Genomic DNA, 17,228 nt, shown 5'->3' on the forward strand with positions numbered 1-17,228 from the left:
AAACACAAATTGATAGATACATGTTGAAAATAAAGTTTACCCATGCTTACTATCTCGCTACGAACGCGGACGTTATAAAACTGATCGATACTATTCTTACCAATATAGCGGATGCAGAATGTGGGATATGCATACGGAGGTATCCAACGACTTTCTGGTCATTCAATTGCCGCCAAAATACTAGTTCCTCGATCGGATATCAAGTAAACTCTATCTTCTCGAATGACGTATTGACGTAGATTGGTAAAAAAGAGATCCTAAGTCTCAGTTGTCTCTCCTTCAACAATGGCGAATGCAATTGGGAAGATATTTCAATCACCATCTTGCGAGATTGCTATCAATGATACATGCTTATATTGATCATATAACCATGTACCATCTACTTAGACTATACGTTTACAGAATTGAAATACTTCTATGCATGACTTGAATGCCCAAAAAAGTCTATGAAATATTTTATTCCCTGGAACAAGATGACCTTCTTTGTCGTATACATGCATGGTTTGTGACTTCACTATGGTTCCTGGGATGAATCATTTCATTGCTTGTAAAAATCTGGTAGCTCATGGTACGATGCATCCCATTCTCCAAACGTCAGCCTCATTACCTTCAACTTCGCATGTCAAACCTTGCCATATTTTACTTGATATCCCAACTGGCTTCAAATAGATGCAGCTAACACTGAACAAGGAATCCTTGGATTTTTTTCAACCATCACCTTCTTGTATTGACATATTACATCAGAGTCCAACAGTCGGTGGTCTTGTTCGATTAAGTTTCACAAACTTGTGTGAGGACCATTGTGCCTGTGAATTTTTGAGATTCTGATCTTCCACTTGCACTCTAGGCCATATTTAACATATTTCGTATATATGATTTTCTGGTTTGACTCTGCAATATGGAAATCAACATGGCATTTGATGGAATACTCTTTAATCGCCAATGTAGCTTCATTTTTTCCTCCAAATTACATCATAAGTGAAAATTCACCTGAATTTTCAAATGATTAAGCCATGTGGTATGGAGTCAAATGTGGCATGTCTAGGTATCCAGGTGCCTTCATTGCATCATAATCAATATGGTACATGCGAGGGATAGGTTGATACAGTGCTGAAACTTCATCCATGGCCAAATCAGATGCGCCACCACCAAAAAAATCACCATTGTCATCCAAAATCGATTCCTCGGTTTCTTCATCTTCGCTGGAATCATCATGTATTTCTCCCCATCGATTTTCATAATCAACATAAACAACAACATTCAATTCCTAATGATGTATAATTCACGCCCTATACTCTGCTGTCGCGGATGTCCCACTGACTTCATTTCTACTTTCCAATAGCGCCATAAAACTGTTTATCGCTCTGTATGTTGGGTCTTAAACCTCACTTCCGAAAGCCATTTGAGATGAATTTTCAGTCACATTTCTTGATGACCCAGGAACATCAAATATGTTGCGTATATCAACAAATAACTCAATAACAACAACATTTGTTGACTCATGTAATCCAATCATGGTTCTAATAACATCATCTTCTTCAATTGGTATTGCAACATATATAACCGGATTGAAACATACCATAAATCTGTACCTCAAACCATACACGGTAGCTCAAATTTTTCTTTCTATCATATGCTTCATTTCTACTAATGTGATGTCCCTATTGAACATCATATTTATAGGTCTTGAAGATTGAAAAACAACTTCGATGCCATTTTCCATAATATATCCATTATAATGGAAAATCATGAAAAAATTGTTGCTTATTTTATCTAAAATTTTTTAAAAAAAATTAATTTAGAATAAAAATAAATATGTATATATACTATGAAAAAATTACTAATCATAAAATACTTCAAATAAAAATTCTTCACACTTACTTGATCGTTTCTTCTAACACCTTAATTTGGATGAAAAATATTTCAGTCACTCTTCCTCTACGAATTTCTTTCTCTCCCAAATGCTCTCCCTTTCAATCTCCTTCAATTGCTTCCTCTGTAACCAGTAAACCCTTCATTCATACAAACATATAGCTGAGAATTAGCTTGTTATATTAAAAATATATTATATTCCCGTGCCTAATCCATATCCTGCTCTGCTGCCTAATCTATTGGTTGTATGCTTTCATACAGTCGTGGCGTGGTAAATTTTTACTAGCCTTTTCCATTTCACGCTGCCATGCAACTTTCACGTGAAGAGGGCAGAATTGTGGCACAGGGGGAGATGCATGGACTGCATGGTGTCTCCCAGGTGAAGCCTTTGACGCTGGGATTGCACAGCGTCTTATCCCTTTGACGCGAGGACTGCATGGCGTCTTAGCCATGAACACCAAGGACGCAGGGATTGCATGGCATCTTCGATTGTTACTGTAACATTAACATTATTTCATGAATTAATTTCGTGAATGGATTATTTTAAAAAATAAAAAACTAAATGTATTATTAAAAAAATTTCCCTAATTAAAATATTATTTTTTAAACAATATTAACATGGTAGGCTAAACTCTCGAGATAACGTTCTCGAACAAATTATTTCACGAGATAATGCTCTCCCAAGATTAATTGCTCAAATAGGGTGAAATCTACAGTGTTGGCCGTTGGTTGCCATGCCATCCGGGCGACCTACTAGGTCGCCATGTCTTCCTGGCGAGCTATGAGAGAGATTGCATGTGCCATGCACGTTCCAACACGCTGGCATCCGTGGCCATCCGAGCGAGCTATTCGAGGGCATTCGAGGGCAAGAGGAATCACGCGAGGAGCAGGAGGGAGTGCATGGCGACCTACAAGGTCACCCGTAGTAGTTCGCCCGGAAGGCATGGCGACATACGGTCAACACTGTAGATTTCACCCTATTTGAGCAATTAATCTTGGGATAGCATTATCTCGTGAAATAATTTGTCCGAGAACGTTATATTGAGAGTTTAGCCAACATGGTACGGTACATAATATTCATGTATACTTCATGTAAGTGTTATATTTTTTTTATTCCATTAAGGAATTTCAGTGGTAAAAGAAGTGTTATTTTCTTTAAAAAAAATCGATTTCAAAAATTATATATGCAAGTTGTACATGCCTTTTCAATGACTTAAAAATATTTTGAACATACCTTTTCATCATTTTTAATTTTCTAATAAATTTACGAAAAATCCTCACCCTTACATGTGTGTATAAGGTATTATTTCATTCGTACTCAAACATGTATGTACAAATACGATCTTTTATGTATTCTTGAATTTACGAAATAAATTTACATGTATTCGACGCCTATACTCGAATCCAAATAATAAATAAATAATGTATATAGAGCACCTCATTGCGGCAAATAAGGCTAGCAGATGGGATTAATTTCAAAAGAACCCATTAACAAGGAGGATAAGGAGTGGAAAAGGAAAGAGTAATAATGTATTTGATGAGGAAACTATCTGCACCTTCCCCTCGGTACCATCATCAACATTGATTGGTGTAAACTCACCCTCTGTTCTATTTGCCCTGCAATTCCATTGTGTTCTTAGCCATTAGGATTCAAGAAATACATACATACATATAAAAAGATGGCTTAAAACACAAATGCCCCCTAAATTTAGTGAACTAGATTAAAAAGTTTAGTCAAATTGGCCCCCGGGACTTGATCGGTTGTTGTAAGAAGTTTAGAGGCCAATTTGAACAAACTTGTCAAGCTTAGGAGAAATTTTGTGTTTAAAGCCTAAGAATATACCTTGGAAATTGAGAATTTTAGAGAAAAATGATGAAACATTCATACATGTATGCATGCATGCATCAATTATCCCATGAACTTTTCTTTCGAGCAAATTAGTTCCTTGACGAGTTTAATCAATTTGACCCTTGAACTCGATAAGTTGTAAGAAGTCTAGAGACCAGTTTGAACAAACTTGTCAAGTTTAGGAGACATTTTGTGTTAAGTCTAAGAATATACCTTAGAAATTGAGAATTTTGGGGACAACATGATGAAACATACAAGCATATATACATGCATGCATGCATAGAAACATACATACATTAGAAAAATACCTTTGGGATTGAGAATTGGGGCAGAAAATGATGAGATAATCTAGGGCCTTGCAGGTGAAAGTGCTGGTAGCATCATCATAAGCATAGCTGTAAGCCCTGGGGCAAGCTTTCTTGAAAACTGAAGAATAGAAGGAAGGCCTGCATGTTGTTGGGTTAGCAAACTCCCCACTGCAGCAATATTGATATTGTCTAAATGCCTCACATGCACTTTTGCACCCTACCACTCTCCCTCTCCCTCCCCCTTCTCCATCTCCTCCCACAACTTGCAGTTCTTTAGGGCAACCTGTCTTACACACAGATACACATTAGGGTTCGAATTCCGAATCATACTAGATGTCGGTTTAAGAACGACCGAATAACCCGAGCAACATCTATAATTAGTGACGGATTTTGACAAAACAATATGAAGCTTAATGAGAACTTTAAAAAAAAACTTTAATGTTCTAATCTTAATTTAAGAATGATTGAACGAATTCGAACAACGCTCATAGTTCAAGTCAAGTTATTTTAAACATTATCATACATGCACGTATATTAGGGTGCAAATTTGAAAGAGTTAATTGCATCATATGTCCCTAAACTATACATTTATTTTCAATTATAAACTTTTGAATATTCTAATTTTCATCCTCAAACTATGACTCTTATTCTAAATTAGTCATTAAACTTTTGAACATTCTAATTTCATCCCTAAACTATAACCCTCTTTCTTAATTGGTCCCCAAACTTTTGGATATTTCAATTTCATCCCCAAATCCATGCAAATATGTAATTAGTTTCAACCATAATTTAACCTAAACTTTGTTTTTTCCAAACATATAATGATATAAGTTGGCCTAATGATTTTATTAACGAGGGATATGATTAGAATATACGTATAGTTTGTGATGAAATTGGAATGTTCAAAAATTTTGGGGACCAATTTAGAACAAATGCCATAGTTTGGGGATAAAATTGAAATGTTCAAAAGTCTGAGGACTAATTTAGAATGATAGTCATAGTTTGGGGATAAAATTGAAACATTTAATGTTTAGGAACCAATTTAAAATGAGACTCATACTTTGAGGACATATGATGTGTGATTAACTCAATTCCAAATATAGAATTATAGTTGTTAAATATAAGGGTAAAGTACGCATTTAGTACCTAAACTTTAATTTTTTTTAAAACATACATAACATTTAGTTTTCATTTCATTTTAAAATTTTATGTTTAGCATCTAAACTATCAGTTTTTATCCATTTTAGTACGTAAAATTCAATATTTTTCAAAATTTAATGTTAAATTTTGAACATGGGTACTAAAATGAAACAAAAACTAAAGCTTTTAACAGAGGGGTACTAATATAAAACAAAAACTAAACTTCAAGTATGGTTTTGAAAATTTTGAAAGTTTAGGAACTAAAACGGACCAAAATTAATAGTTTATGTACTAAACTCATAATTTACCCTAAATTTAAAGGTGATTGAATGAATTTTCTTGGAGTAATATCATGAAAGAGAGTCTTAGTTCTTACCCATATTAAGATCATAAGCACACCCTGTGGCATTACATGCACCATAAACTCCACGAGGAGCAGCAACAACCGGCAGATTATAGCCATCGACAATGCTAACATCGTAGAAATCTTGTTGATTCCCAACACCAAACGTTATTTCGAACAACGAAGCCGGTGGAGTCGCACCCATGCCTGCACATTCGAGCTTCCCCCCGCAATCCCCGGTCTGGCAAGATCCGACACCGAAGGCATCGAATGAGCACCCTGTCCGGCCCCAAACCCGACCCGACCACCCCGCAGGAACCGGTATCCTCACACTCTGGCCTGCATCCAACTGGAACCCCGTAGATGCGAGCTGTGGAGTCCCCGAACCGCCGAGCGTCCCGGGCCATATCGTGTAGGGGCAATTGTTTGCAACCGTGAAAGTGTAAGCATTCGAGGTGTAACAAAATGTGAGGAAAACGACGAAGATGACATTAGAAATGGGGCAACAAGAAGTTGACATATTAAGCAATAAACTTTGGGATTTGAGGTTCAAGAGAAATCAAAGTGTTATTTGATATTCAAATTATGATTATATATATATATATATAGGTGTGTTTGTATATATAGGTTTAGCCTAAAGCCTAAAGCCTAAAGGGATACGATTACGTTGCTTTTGTAGGGTTGTAATGAGCCGCAAGATTGCCTTTTGGGGTTTAGGATTTCCTTTTTGTGTAAAGGTTTTGGCAATGCATGGCCTCTTCAATAAGCAATTCTTTGCTTTGGGATTTGTGCAGGTAATACCATGGCACTAAATTAATGTATGAATTAGTATTTAGGGTAAAATATTGATATTTGTTTGATCGAGTGTAGGGATGTAAATGAATTGAAATTATAAAATTATATCCGTATTCTATTATATTTTTAAAGTGTTCATATTTGGTTTGTATTAGTTTAAATGTTTTAATATCGTCCTCGTTTAACGTTGACAAACGTATTCATTTAGCCAAACATATTCATTTATATGTTAAGAAAGTGAAATTATATCACTAGTCCTAAAACTCCATAGATTTCACAATTTAAACTCTAATGTTCACCTCGTGTTCACTTCAATCCTTATTTTCACCAATATTTAAAAGTGTAAATTACAACCAACAACCAGTTGATTTATTGGGATGAGGCACTAGGTCTCTTAAGCAAGGTCAAAGGTTCAAATCCTGAAGTTTGCGAATGGAGCAAACTGGGTTGGGATGGTTGCCCTCGCCTCTGCAGTACCCGATCTGGTTAGTCGATCAACAGATCGGATACCGTTGATTAATTCAAAAAAAGGTAAATTACATATTTAGTACTTAAACTATCAATTTTGGTCTGTTTTAATGTCTAAACTTTCAATCTTTTCAAAACAATACCTAAAGTAGTTTTTGGTTCATTTTAGTACCCATCATTAAAAACTTTAGTTTTTGTTTCATTTTGGTACCCGTTCAAAATTTAACGTTAAACTTTAAATTTTTTTTTTGAAAGTTTAGGTACTAAAACGAATCAAAACTGATATTTTAGGTAATAAACGCGTTAAGTTTTTAACGACGAGTACTAAAATGAAATGAAAACTAAACATGAGGTATGATTTTAAAAAAAAAGTTTAAGTATTAAAATGGATTAGAACTGATAATTTAGGCACCAAATGTATAGTTTACCCTATTTAAAATGCAAATGTAAAAGAAAACATAAAAAAGGGAATCAATAAATAAGTTTATAAACAAATCGATAGACGAGCTAGTCCGTGAACATAAACGAATATAATACGCTTCTATTCATGTTCGTTAGTTCGTTCTTCTATTAAATGAACAAAAAAATTATTCATACATTTATTTTACTTAATAACAAACATAAACAAATGGTTTATAAACAATTCATCAAACATTTTATTCATTTACCCCTCTAAAATTAGAGTGATTAGAAATTTGATGTATTCCAAGTAAAGTACTAGATTCCAGCTTAACACCTTATTTAGAGGTTTGAGCTGACTCGACTTCCTATATAATAAGACCGGTTCAATCGATTTGTTCCGGTTCAACTGGTCTGACAGACCGGTTCGGTTCGGTTTGTTTTGTTATTCCGTCATTAGGAGATTGGCCAAGGCACATGCCCTGATGCAAGAATCTCGCAAGTGCTAATCAACTTTCAAATTCCAACATGGTCCAAAGTTCCAATTTTAACAATTATTTGAAATGAAGCGAAGGTTCAAACGTTAACCTCAAATTGAACTTCAAAATCAGCATAAAGTGCTAATGGCCCGTATCTGTTTGTTCCTAGAAGATGCTGACCTTTCGGATATTAAAATGACACCAGCTCGGACTCTAAACCATACACGCAGAACACGTCGAGGACAACCACGATCTGTATATGGTGGCAAAACGATCATCATGGGAGAATTCTGCGTCTTCGACGTGGTGTCTCTCGTCTTACGTACATTTTCTCCACCTCATTGAGTGGTCGACTAGATCCGTCTGGTAAACTTACAAACTTCCACCCGCCACCATCTCCGCGTTTTCCTTTTGCGCCCATTTTCTCCACTGTGAAGTTCCAACCTTCAGTGGGGAGCCTCCGACTGTACTTATGTCGCTTTACTTGACCAGCGATCTATAAATAAACAAGACCAGATTGGCATTAAATATTAATATAGACTACAAAACAGAATTAACAGAAAGCTAGACAGTCTAATTCCGTACGTCAAGTGAAGTAAACATAGATAGAGAAATGCAGACATCATCCTTTGCCCTACCCGCCTGTGTTATATGTGTATCCCTACAAGTTACTGAAAACATGGTTCTTCGGGCGGATCCATATACCACCTTTGGCCGAGGGAAGGGAAAAGGTTAACCTAGCCTTTGAATAAACAGCTCTTGGTCTAGGGAATATCCAAGGAAGGAAGGCAATCTCTCACACGAAGATGGATGGGCTTAATCCAAAAGCCAAAATTGTTGAGAAGATACCATTTGAATAAAAGTAGGGAAGGTGGTGAACATTTGTTCCATTGGTAGTTAAGATAGCTACTCGGATAGAAGAGAATCGTTGCGAGAGAAAAGGTTTCACATGAATTTCATCGATTAGTTCCGTTGAGAGAGAGGGAGGGAGAGAGAGAGAGAGAGAGAGAGATGTGACCATGAAAAAAGCTGTAAAATAGAAAATGTTGCAACACGAAAAATGGCAAGTGACAATTTGTATTGCAATTCTAATTTGTTTCTTTTCATGAAGGCTGAGAGGGAGGGTCATACCTTCATTTTATTGAAGTTAAACCTCTGAACAAATTCTTCATAAAGCATATCATCTTCTAAAATTTAGTTTTGATTATTTATTCTATATACATTTTCTGAAATTTTAGTTTTTTTGAATTTTAATGCAAAAAGTTTGTACTGTTAATATTATCGTATTATGTTTGTTTAGTTTATTATAATATTATATTAACATTAAATTTGTTTCATAATATTTTTAAATAAACAATTGTGTGTGTATATATGTGTAATATTAAGAAGGTAAAGTACATAAATGGTTCCTTGACTATAGGATACTGTTTTATTATGTCCCGACTATGAAATATTACAAAATAATCCCTCAATTATAGGATATTACTTTATTGAATCCCTCGACTATTAAAAGTTATAAAATGATCACTCGATTATTTATTATGTTCCAAACTCGTCCTTTTGCGTTAAGAAATTAACAGTTGTCTAAGCTAAGAGTTAACATGTTAATTGAGATATGACAAAATTTGATCGCATGATCTCAACAACTATCATATCTCAGTCAGCATCTTAATGTCCAACTCAAATGACCGTTGATTTTTTTTAACAAAAATGACAAGTTTGAAACATAAGTAATAGTCGAATGATCATTTTGTAACTTTTAATAGTCGAGGGACTCAACAAAACAACACCCTATAGTCGAGGGACCATTTTGTAACTTTCAATACTTAGAGGACTCAACAAAATAATATCATATAGTTAGGGTTATTTATGTACTTTACCCTCTCAATCCTATACAACCACATACTAAAAAGGGTAAATTATGCATTTAGTATATAAACGATCAATTTTAATCCATTTTAGTACCTAAAGTTTCAATTTTTTCAAACAATACCTAACATTTAATTTTTATTTCATTTTAGTATCCGTGTATAGCACCTAAACTATTAGTTTTAGTATGTTTTAATACCTAAACTTTAAAAAAAATCAAAATTTAATATTAAATTTTGAACAGGATACTAAAATAAAACAAAAAATAAAGTTTAGATACGATTTTAAAAATTTAGATACTAAAACGAATCAAAAATGATAATTTAAATACTAAATACGTAATTTATACTTAAAAACTAGTATAATTACTCAATGGATGAAAGCGAGCCATTTTTCGAATTTACTTTCGGACATATTTTGTACGCACTAGAATCTAAACCATAAATCCTAAATTCGAAATAATAAACTTTATTTTTTTTTATTTTTGTCGTAAATTTTGCTTGTAATTAATTGTATTAGTGTATTTCAACCTATTTCGATAAATATAGGTGCATATTGACTCCGGTTGGTATAAGATGAACTTTAATCTTATCCCACAAGTCTATTAACAGAGTACACAAAATATATGAACATAAGGGAGCAATTGTCTTCGTTTGATCAAGTATACCTAACAGTGTCTACTGATCTACAATGGATCACAATTGTGGGCAATGAAACCCTAGATTGATTCAGATATGATACTAATACCAAGATCGAATCAGTTAAAGAAACTGCTTTAAAAACTCCGTAGCCACCAGCCTACCTCGCGTACTTACCGACATTTTCAATTCAGTTATCTCTTTATCGATATCCTGCAATTTCGAAAACAATACAAAAGTTATCGACAAGAACACGGTACACACTACCTACCAGAGAAACCATAATAAGTATAGAGACATGGCCATCAAAATATAAGAGATTGACCATAGCAATGTCCGACACATACTCCTATCCAACTCTTCCATCCAGTCCGAGTGAATGGAACTGCAACAGAATAATGGAACCGCTGAAAAATAATTTTGGTTCTTAAGTTCAGTTCAAGGAAGGCTGGAAATTATAGTTAAAAGTTTTTGGATGGCAAAATAGTGTCCATAAATCACAGATGAGTGCCAGAGTTCAATGGTGGCCCAGAGTAAAGGTTTAAGTTCGTGTCTTAAGAAATATACGGGGGTTCTTCACGGTTTAGTACGAATACGATTTTACCAGAAGTGATTTTAGAACAAGGGAATGAGGGAGAAAGTAAAACGCAAAGTGAAGAGCAGAGGCAAACATACTTAAATATCCCTCAAAGCATTTCTTCTTAAATCTTTTGAAAGTGTTCATACTATACACACAACTGCAGAAGATGATGCAGTTGCAAACTCTGGAGTATATATATCTTACCTCCATGAATTGCACAATAAAATCGATGAGCTTTTTTTTCTGCATATCTTCACAGTGGTAGTTTGTGACAAGGAAACTGATGTCATAACCCTGCGTAATGAAGCAATCGATTGAAAAAGAAATGAAAATCGCTTGAAAATTCACTAGCACTTTAAACTATGAAGAAACGAAGAAATTTTTTGTTTACGTTTACAATAAGCCTGTGTCATAATCCAAGAACATGCTTTACCGACTTAACAAAACAATTAATCACGATATTGTTACTCTGCTCCCTATTTCGCACAATTAGTAAATGTTGATTATAGTTGAACATAAAGTGTTTCTGGAATAAGCGTCAAAACAATAATAAAGAAAAGGAAATCAAGTTATAAATAAGGCAGCCTCGGTTCATGAATGAAATCAAAATTTAAGAGCCATGTGTAGTTATAATCAGGAAGTAAAGAGACACCTATTCTAAACAGGTTTAAGAGGTTAGTGTGTATTAAAAGGAAAGAATTAAAAGTCTTTACCCACAAGTGGCAAAATGTAGTGATTGTCATGATTGCTTTTTGCAAAAATGCTGTATACATAACCATTTCTCAAGACAAGTTAGTTGTTTAATCACATCAAGTTGTCGAGCAACATAATTTAGAAGACAAATCAAGTGCCGACTATGAGATCAAAATGTATGTACCTGTACTGGTTTTCTTCTCAAAACTTGAAATGCTTCTGCCCTCATTGACAAAAATCTAAGAAACTTTTTAGCTAGTATATTTTCAAGTTCATCAGCCTGTTTTACCTATAAAAGAAGAAAGTACAATTATAAGAACAAAATGGGAGAAAAAATGCAAAATTTATCCTGATATTAGTAAAGAATGAACTTCCGTGACAATAAATATTCATCTTGAATCCAACAAAGTTAAATACAAGAGAAGACATCATCCTATGAAGAGTAGTTCAGTTTATGAAACAACAGATTCTTTTTTAACATTAGATGATTAGGAGAAGAAAATACGAGATATTTCCTCCCAAATAATTCATCTCAGGCTGGAAGAAAACTTCTCTTTGATAAATCAAAAAGTAGATTTCAAAAGTTGAACCAAATTCAACTGAAACCTGCAACAAATGGACTGAAAAATAGTTTGGGGGAAAAAGAAAAAGGGGGCCAATTGTTTATATTGAAAAATTCTACATCATTTTAAAGATAAAATAGTTGTCAGCATCATGCATGTGATGCTGTTTATTTAATCTAAAAGCAGGAAAAACAGACCCTCTTCGCAGCAATTACCTCTACCAGGCAAAAGAAACATCCAGGGAAAGATTATTTATTTTCACCTTGAGGCTTATCCGTAGTGAATTGATAGATGTTTCTATTAAGCATTTTTCGGCCTCATTTCGACATATCAAAACCTGTTTGCAAATGGGCATATTAAAATCCACAACCAGCAACCTAAAGGAAAGTTAGACAGGGGATAACTGAACAAATAATTAATCATTTTCTAGCTCTACCAATTAAATCACATAAAATCAACTCTATTGGATGCATGTAACTTGATGTCATTCTTCATCATTGCATTGCAGGACATGAATAGTTGAGAGATGGGAAAATGTCTAGGTGGAGGCAGACTTGTAGCATACCCCTTGATTTAGTAACAAATCCCTATGGCTTCATAATTTCAAGAAAGGTAAAATTCAACCTTAATTTGTCCAATTTACATTTTTCAATCCTCCAGTTCAAGATCAAAATCATGTTAAAGGTATGTAATGATATCAAGTGATTAATATAAAAAAAAAATCCATACTGGGTGGATTCTTGTTCGCCTGAAAACTTAAGAGTAAAAATGCAGAAAACACAAGGTAAGGTTCCATTCCATAGTTTCTTTGGCTGCTTTCTTTATACAGTTTGTTTTTTCTTCTCGACTTATATTGTTTCCTTTTGGTTCCTTTAATTGTTCATTTTTTATAAAGCTAAAGTAAATGGTAGAAAACAGGATAAACTGGAATAGAGATGAGCAAAGAATTAAAATGAAAAATCAGTAAGGTATAATTTTCAATTTGGTCGTTCTTCAGTGTCTGTGTGTGTGTGTGTGTAAAAGTTAAGCTAAAAAGCAAACAAGGAATAGTCTGCCTATGTATCTTAAGTCTAGAAGATGGTTCTTACAGGATTGAGTAGAAGTTCCGGGCTAGTCCTGCAAAATATGAAAAGAAAAAACATAAATAGTTTGTACTGGATGCAGAACATGAAAGTTTGCACAGTTAGATTAGAGAGGTAAGACTTCCACTTTGATCTTTGGTCAATATTAAAAAATATCACAATCAAATAAAGTTTATCACTGAATTTCTTTAGAGGAATTATTCATTACACTGCCAATAAAATGAAGATAGTATCATATGAAGTATTACTAAAAATGCATGAACAAGCAGAAAAAAAGCTTCAAATGCTTAAAATATCTAGTAAAATAAAGAAGCAAAGAAGAGTAGTAACTATTAACTTGCTAGATAAAGGCCCATGTAAGATGTACCCCCGCACTGAAAACCTTGTTGCAGAAAAGAAGAAACTAGAATTTTCAGTGTATGCCAATGTCTTGGGGAGGGGAACGAACATGGCAATCTAAATAAAAAAGATGGGATGAGAAAACTGCAAGACCAAAACATGATAAAAAGCTTGCATAAATGAATGGCTTCAGAGACTTGAAATAATGCCTGCATCTCAGAAACAGAAATCATTCTAAAATGACCAAAGAACTTATTTAACTTTAATGAAGCAAAATTAACTGGAGCTCCTACACCATGGCATTGGTACTATTTAGGAAAAAGGGGGGGAATCTTTTGAATAACAAATCTAAACAAGACCTTGTCAATTAAATGTAAGAGCATAACTACACGGAAAATCAGTTAAGACTGGTCTATGATCAGCATATGATAAGTAGCAATGTCTGTTATCATTTCTTATTAATCTTTCAACACCTCGTTAGTGGTTTGAGAACTTCCTATTCATGTAAATTTATACAAATAATAAAAAAAACTCAAATTCTTAAATAAGAAATTAAAAATGAAAGTGAAATCAATATACATACTTTTTGGTACTATTTAGGAAAAAGGGGGGAATCTTTTGAATAACAAATCTAAACAAGAACTTGTCAATTAAATGTAAGAGCATAACTACACGGAAAATCAGTTAAGACTGGTCTATGATCAGCATATGATAAGTAGCAATGTCTGTTATCATTTCTTATTAATCTTTCAACACCTTGTTAGTGCTTTGAGAACTTCCTATTCATGTAAATTTATACAAATAATAAAAAAAAACTCAAATTCTTAAATAAGAAATTAAAAATGAAAGTGAAATCAATATACATACTTTAGTTCAACTTCTGGCTTGTTATGCCTCTCAACTTCTTGACAAGGAAAATTCTGCAACCAAAATGTAAATAAGAGAGCGAGATTGAATGAGCACACATATAATCTAACCAAAAAAATCAAAAGAAATTCTTTGCCAATCAACACGTTTAATTGAAATACATCTTTCATTATGCATATGGTTGTTCAAAGGAACACCAGTCTGTAAAGATTAAATACACCTCGTAAGTCGTAACTAGAGTACAGAAATATTATACATGTAGGCAGAGAAGGATTATCCAAAAGCACCATAATATATGGTGGAATTGCTTTAAATTTTGTGATAATGTAGAAAGTGCATACATGAACTGGAAATTGGAGGAAAAGCCACCTCTATTCAATATCCAGAAGGACTTCAAAGACCATTCCCATGAACCAAACATCATACATTTCTAACCATTCCCATCTAACTACTTTAAATCCTCAGCTCTTAATCTATTATCATTATGTCAAACAAAAGGCTGGTGGTTAAACCTCCTTTTCCAAGCCATTCTAGCAACCGCAAATACTAAGATACAAAATACATTCATAGAACTTCAGACCATAAATTTCAGGCATTACACTTTCTCTATCGATACTCTCTAGCAAGTACTTCACAAAAAACTTATAAACTTCATTTGCATACCTGGAGACACATAGTAGCTTCAAGAGTATTCCTTACGCAAGTCAAATACAGCTTCAATGGATTTGCCTAATTTTTTTTAGTTAAAATCAATAAGAGGAATTACTAAATAATGCATTAAGGTTTTGCGATGAAATAAAGAATCTATTAAAAAATCATTAATCGTGTTTCGAGAAAAGCCGAAACAAGCGAGAAATCAAGCAATTGGATCCAAAAATAATTTCCAAAAAAATGAAAGGATAACAGAGGGGGGGGGAAGAGAAACTGATGTTTTTTTTCTCCAATAAGAAAAGACAATTGATCTGGAACTGATCTATAACGTAAATATCAATATTTGTTTACTTTTTCTAGTTACTTTCTAGGCAACCAAACAGATTCAAGTCGAGAAAAGGAAAAATTCGGAGTTCTTACCATTTTTCTTCTTTTGATTATTCGTGGATTGAAGCAGCTGAGTGATAGAAAGAAACGATTTAAGCAGTTGGACTTGGCGTTATCGCTTCGCTAATTGTTTGATTTGCTTATGAATGGAAGAAAAATTATTTACCTAATGAAATCTTCTTCCTCTTTTGATTTGAGATAACAAATATATCAAAAGCAAAATTGAAAAAGCAAAAGCAAGAAATGATGAAAATATGATCGAAAAGAGATCCGACCTGCCGGATTCGAACCAGCGACCTAAGGATTGGCTGAAGGCCTTAACCAACTACAGTCCTCCGCCCTACCAACTGAGCTAAGGTCGGTTTGATTAATTTGTCTAATTTATATATTTAGTCTATAATATTAAGCCCTAGTTTTACTCACATTTTTTTTTAAATTATAATGAAATAAATATTTACATATTATAGTTTAATAACAAAATATTAATTTAAATTATAAATTAAAATTTTCAAAACACATTTTCTAAAAAATTAATAATTTTATTAGAAATAGTAAATATTCAGAATTACAATAAAGGTTTATAATGGTTGTCCCTTGTTCCCATATGTAATGGGGTAAGGGGGAGGTGAGATAATAGGCTGCCCCCAATACCAGATTAAGAGCAGCTTCCGTAGGAGACCTCCAAGTTATATGAAATGCCCTCCATAGGACTCGATCCCACGACCTCAAGGTTAAGAACCTTGTGCTCTACCAACTGAGTTAGATGGTCATTTCATAAACATAAATTAAACCCATATTTATGATGTTTTTCTATAAATATTGATACAAGAAACTAGTCACTTAAGAGTTAAGTTAACACAAGAAAAAAGTTAAAAACCTAAAAAAACTCAAAAAATAGATATGAAGAAATCTGATCGTGTCAATAAATAAACCACAATATGATATTAAACTATTGAAATACCATAAACAACCGCAAATAAGAATCGAGCGTCTCGAGAAAACTATCTACGAACGCAAACTGCGTATCTAAATCTAATCTAAAAGCCCAAAATAGGAAATATCGATAAGATAACAAATAGGTGTCATATTGATTAGTTGAGAAGACATTAGATTCAACACTAAAAATTAAACAAAAAACAACTAAACCCTAAAGGCCGCGTATTTAAGTCCAATCTGATAGTCTAAAATAAGAAATATCAACAAGATAACAAATAAATGGCATATCTAATTAAAAGTTACGTACAATAATTTAAAATTTATTATAAAAAAACTTTTTAATTTCTTGAGTTATTCAACTTTCATTTCATGTAAAAAAATCATATTCTTTTATAAGATAATATTTACTCGAAAGTCCAAATGAACCAACAAAATAACAAAAGAATGATAACTGTACAAATCATATATAGCTAATTAAAACTAACCAATAATTTTGAAGGAAAAAAGAATGTAGATTGGGGGTTGAGGGGTGTGAGCAGGGCTGTAAATGAGACGAGACAGATCGTGAGCTACTCGAGATCGACTCGGTCAACACTCGATCAACACTCGAATCAAATGAACTTGACTCGAGCTCGAACTCGATTCGAATTCTTAACGAGCTAAACTGATCTACTTAATACTCGACTCGAAAAGCTCGTGAGCTACTCGTTATATTATAATTTTAGATTTTTTAAAATTACATTATTAAAAATATATTAAAAATACATTATTGATAATTATAAATTTTTAAAAAATATATTTTTAAATGTAATATAAGATTTTTGTAGGTTCAAATTCGAGTTTGAGTTCGAGCTTGAATCGGTCTTCAATCGAGTTTGAGTCTCGAGCTTCAATCGAGCTCCTGAATTTTTTTTTAGTTCGAGCCTTTTCGAGTTCGAGTCGAGTTTCAATATTATATTTCGATTTCGAG

The 17,228-nt window shown here is 33.5% G+C and overlaps 2 protein-coding genes and 1 non-coding gene across 4 annotated transcripts; all 3 read right to left on the reverse strand.

Moving 5' to 3' along the window:
• Positions 1-3,347: 3,347 nt before the first annotated feature.
• LOC120218742 (pathogenesis-related thaumatin-like protein 3.5) lies at positions 3,348-6,032 on the reverse strand. Its single transcript, XM_039215644.1, has 3 exons — positions 5,546-6,032; positions 4,030-4,312; positions 3,348-3,489 (listed from the first exon to the last, which is right to left on the reverse strand). Exons 1-3 carry the CDS (start codon positions 6,030-6,032, stop codon positions 3,348-3,350), a joined length of 912 nt encoding a protein of 303 aa, XP_039071575.1.
• A 1,734-nt stretch (positions 6,033-7,766) lies between these two features.
• On the reverse strand, positions 7,767-15,639 carry LOC120114251 (actin-related protein 2/3 complex subunit 4-like). Of its 2 annotated transcripts, XM_039135221.1 has the most exons (9): positions 15,356-15,637; positions 14,948-15,013; positions 14,285-14,337; positions 13,085-13,112; positions 12,259-12,333; positions 11,618-11,722; positions 10,945-11,034; positions 10,338-10,373; positions 7,767-8,149 (listed from the first exon to the last, which is right to left on the reverse strand). In XM_039135221.1, exons 1-9 carry the CDS (start codon positions 15,356-15,358, stop codon positions 7,931-7,933), a joined length of 675 nt encoding a protein of 224 aa, XP_038991152.1. In that variant the 5' UTR covers positions 15,359-15,637; the 3' UTR covers positions 7,767-7,930. The 2 variants fall into 2 exon arrangements, with proteins under 2 accessions (XP_038991152.1, XP_038991158.1); XM_039135227.1 differs by lacking the exon at positions 7,767-8,149 and having other exon boundaries at positions 10,123-10,373; positions 15,356-15,639.
• On the reverse strand, positions 15,592-15,684 carry TRNAY-GUA. Its single transcript has 2 exons — positions 15,648-15,684; positions 15,592-15,627 (listed from the first exon to the last, which is right to left on the reverse strand). It is a non-coding gene; the product is annotated as a tRNA-Tyr (tRNA).
• Between the last annotated feature and the right edge of the window lie 1,544 nt (positions 15,685-17,228).

This window comes from Hibiscus syriacus, unplaced genomic scaffold (genome assembly GCF_006381635.1).
Source record: "Hibiscus syriacus cultivar Baekdansim isolate YM2019G1 unplaced genomic scaffold, ASM638163v2 tig00000778_pilon, whole genome shotgun sequence".
In the NCBI taxonomy this organism is placed as follows: domain Eukaryota; kingdom Viridiplantae; phylum Streptophyta; class Magnoliopsida; order Malvales; family Malvaceae; genus Hibiscus; species Hibiscus syriacus.

Bases quoted from the DNA above. Each gene is read 5' to 3' on its own strand.
- LOC120218742 (XM_039215644.1), bottom strand. From the start codon at position 6,032: ATGTCAACTTCTTGTTGCCCCATTTCTAATGTCATCTTCGTCGTTTTC. The intron at 4,313-5,545 runs GTAAGAACTAAG...TGTGTAAGACAG, and splicing joins TGCTTATGATCTTAATATGG to GTTGCCCTAAAGAACTGCAA. The intron at 3,490-4,029 runs GTATTTTTCTAA...ATGGAATTGCAG, and splicing joins CCCAATTCTCAATCCCAAAG to GGCAAATAGAACAGAGGGTG.
- LOC120114251 (XM_039135221.1), bottom strand. The intron at 14,338-14,947 runs GTATGCAAATGA...TTTTGGTTGCAG, and splicing joins AAGCTACTATGTGTCTCCAG to AATTTTCCTTGTCAAGAAGT. The intron at 11,723-12,258 runs GTGAAAATAAAT...CTTCTTTTATAG, and splicing joins CACTACGGATAAGCCTCAAG to GTAAAACAGGCTGATGAACT.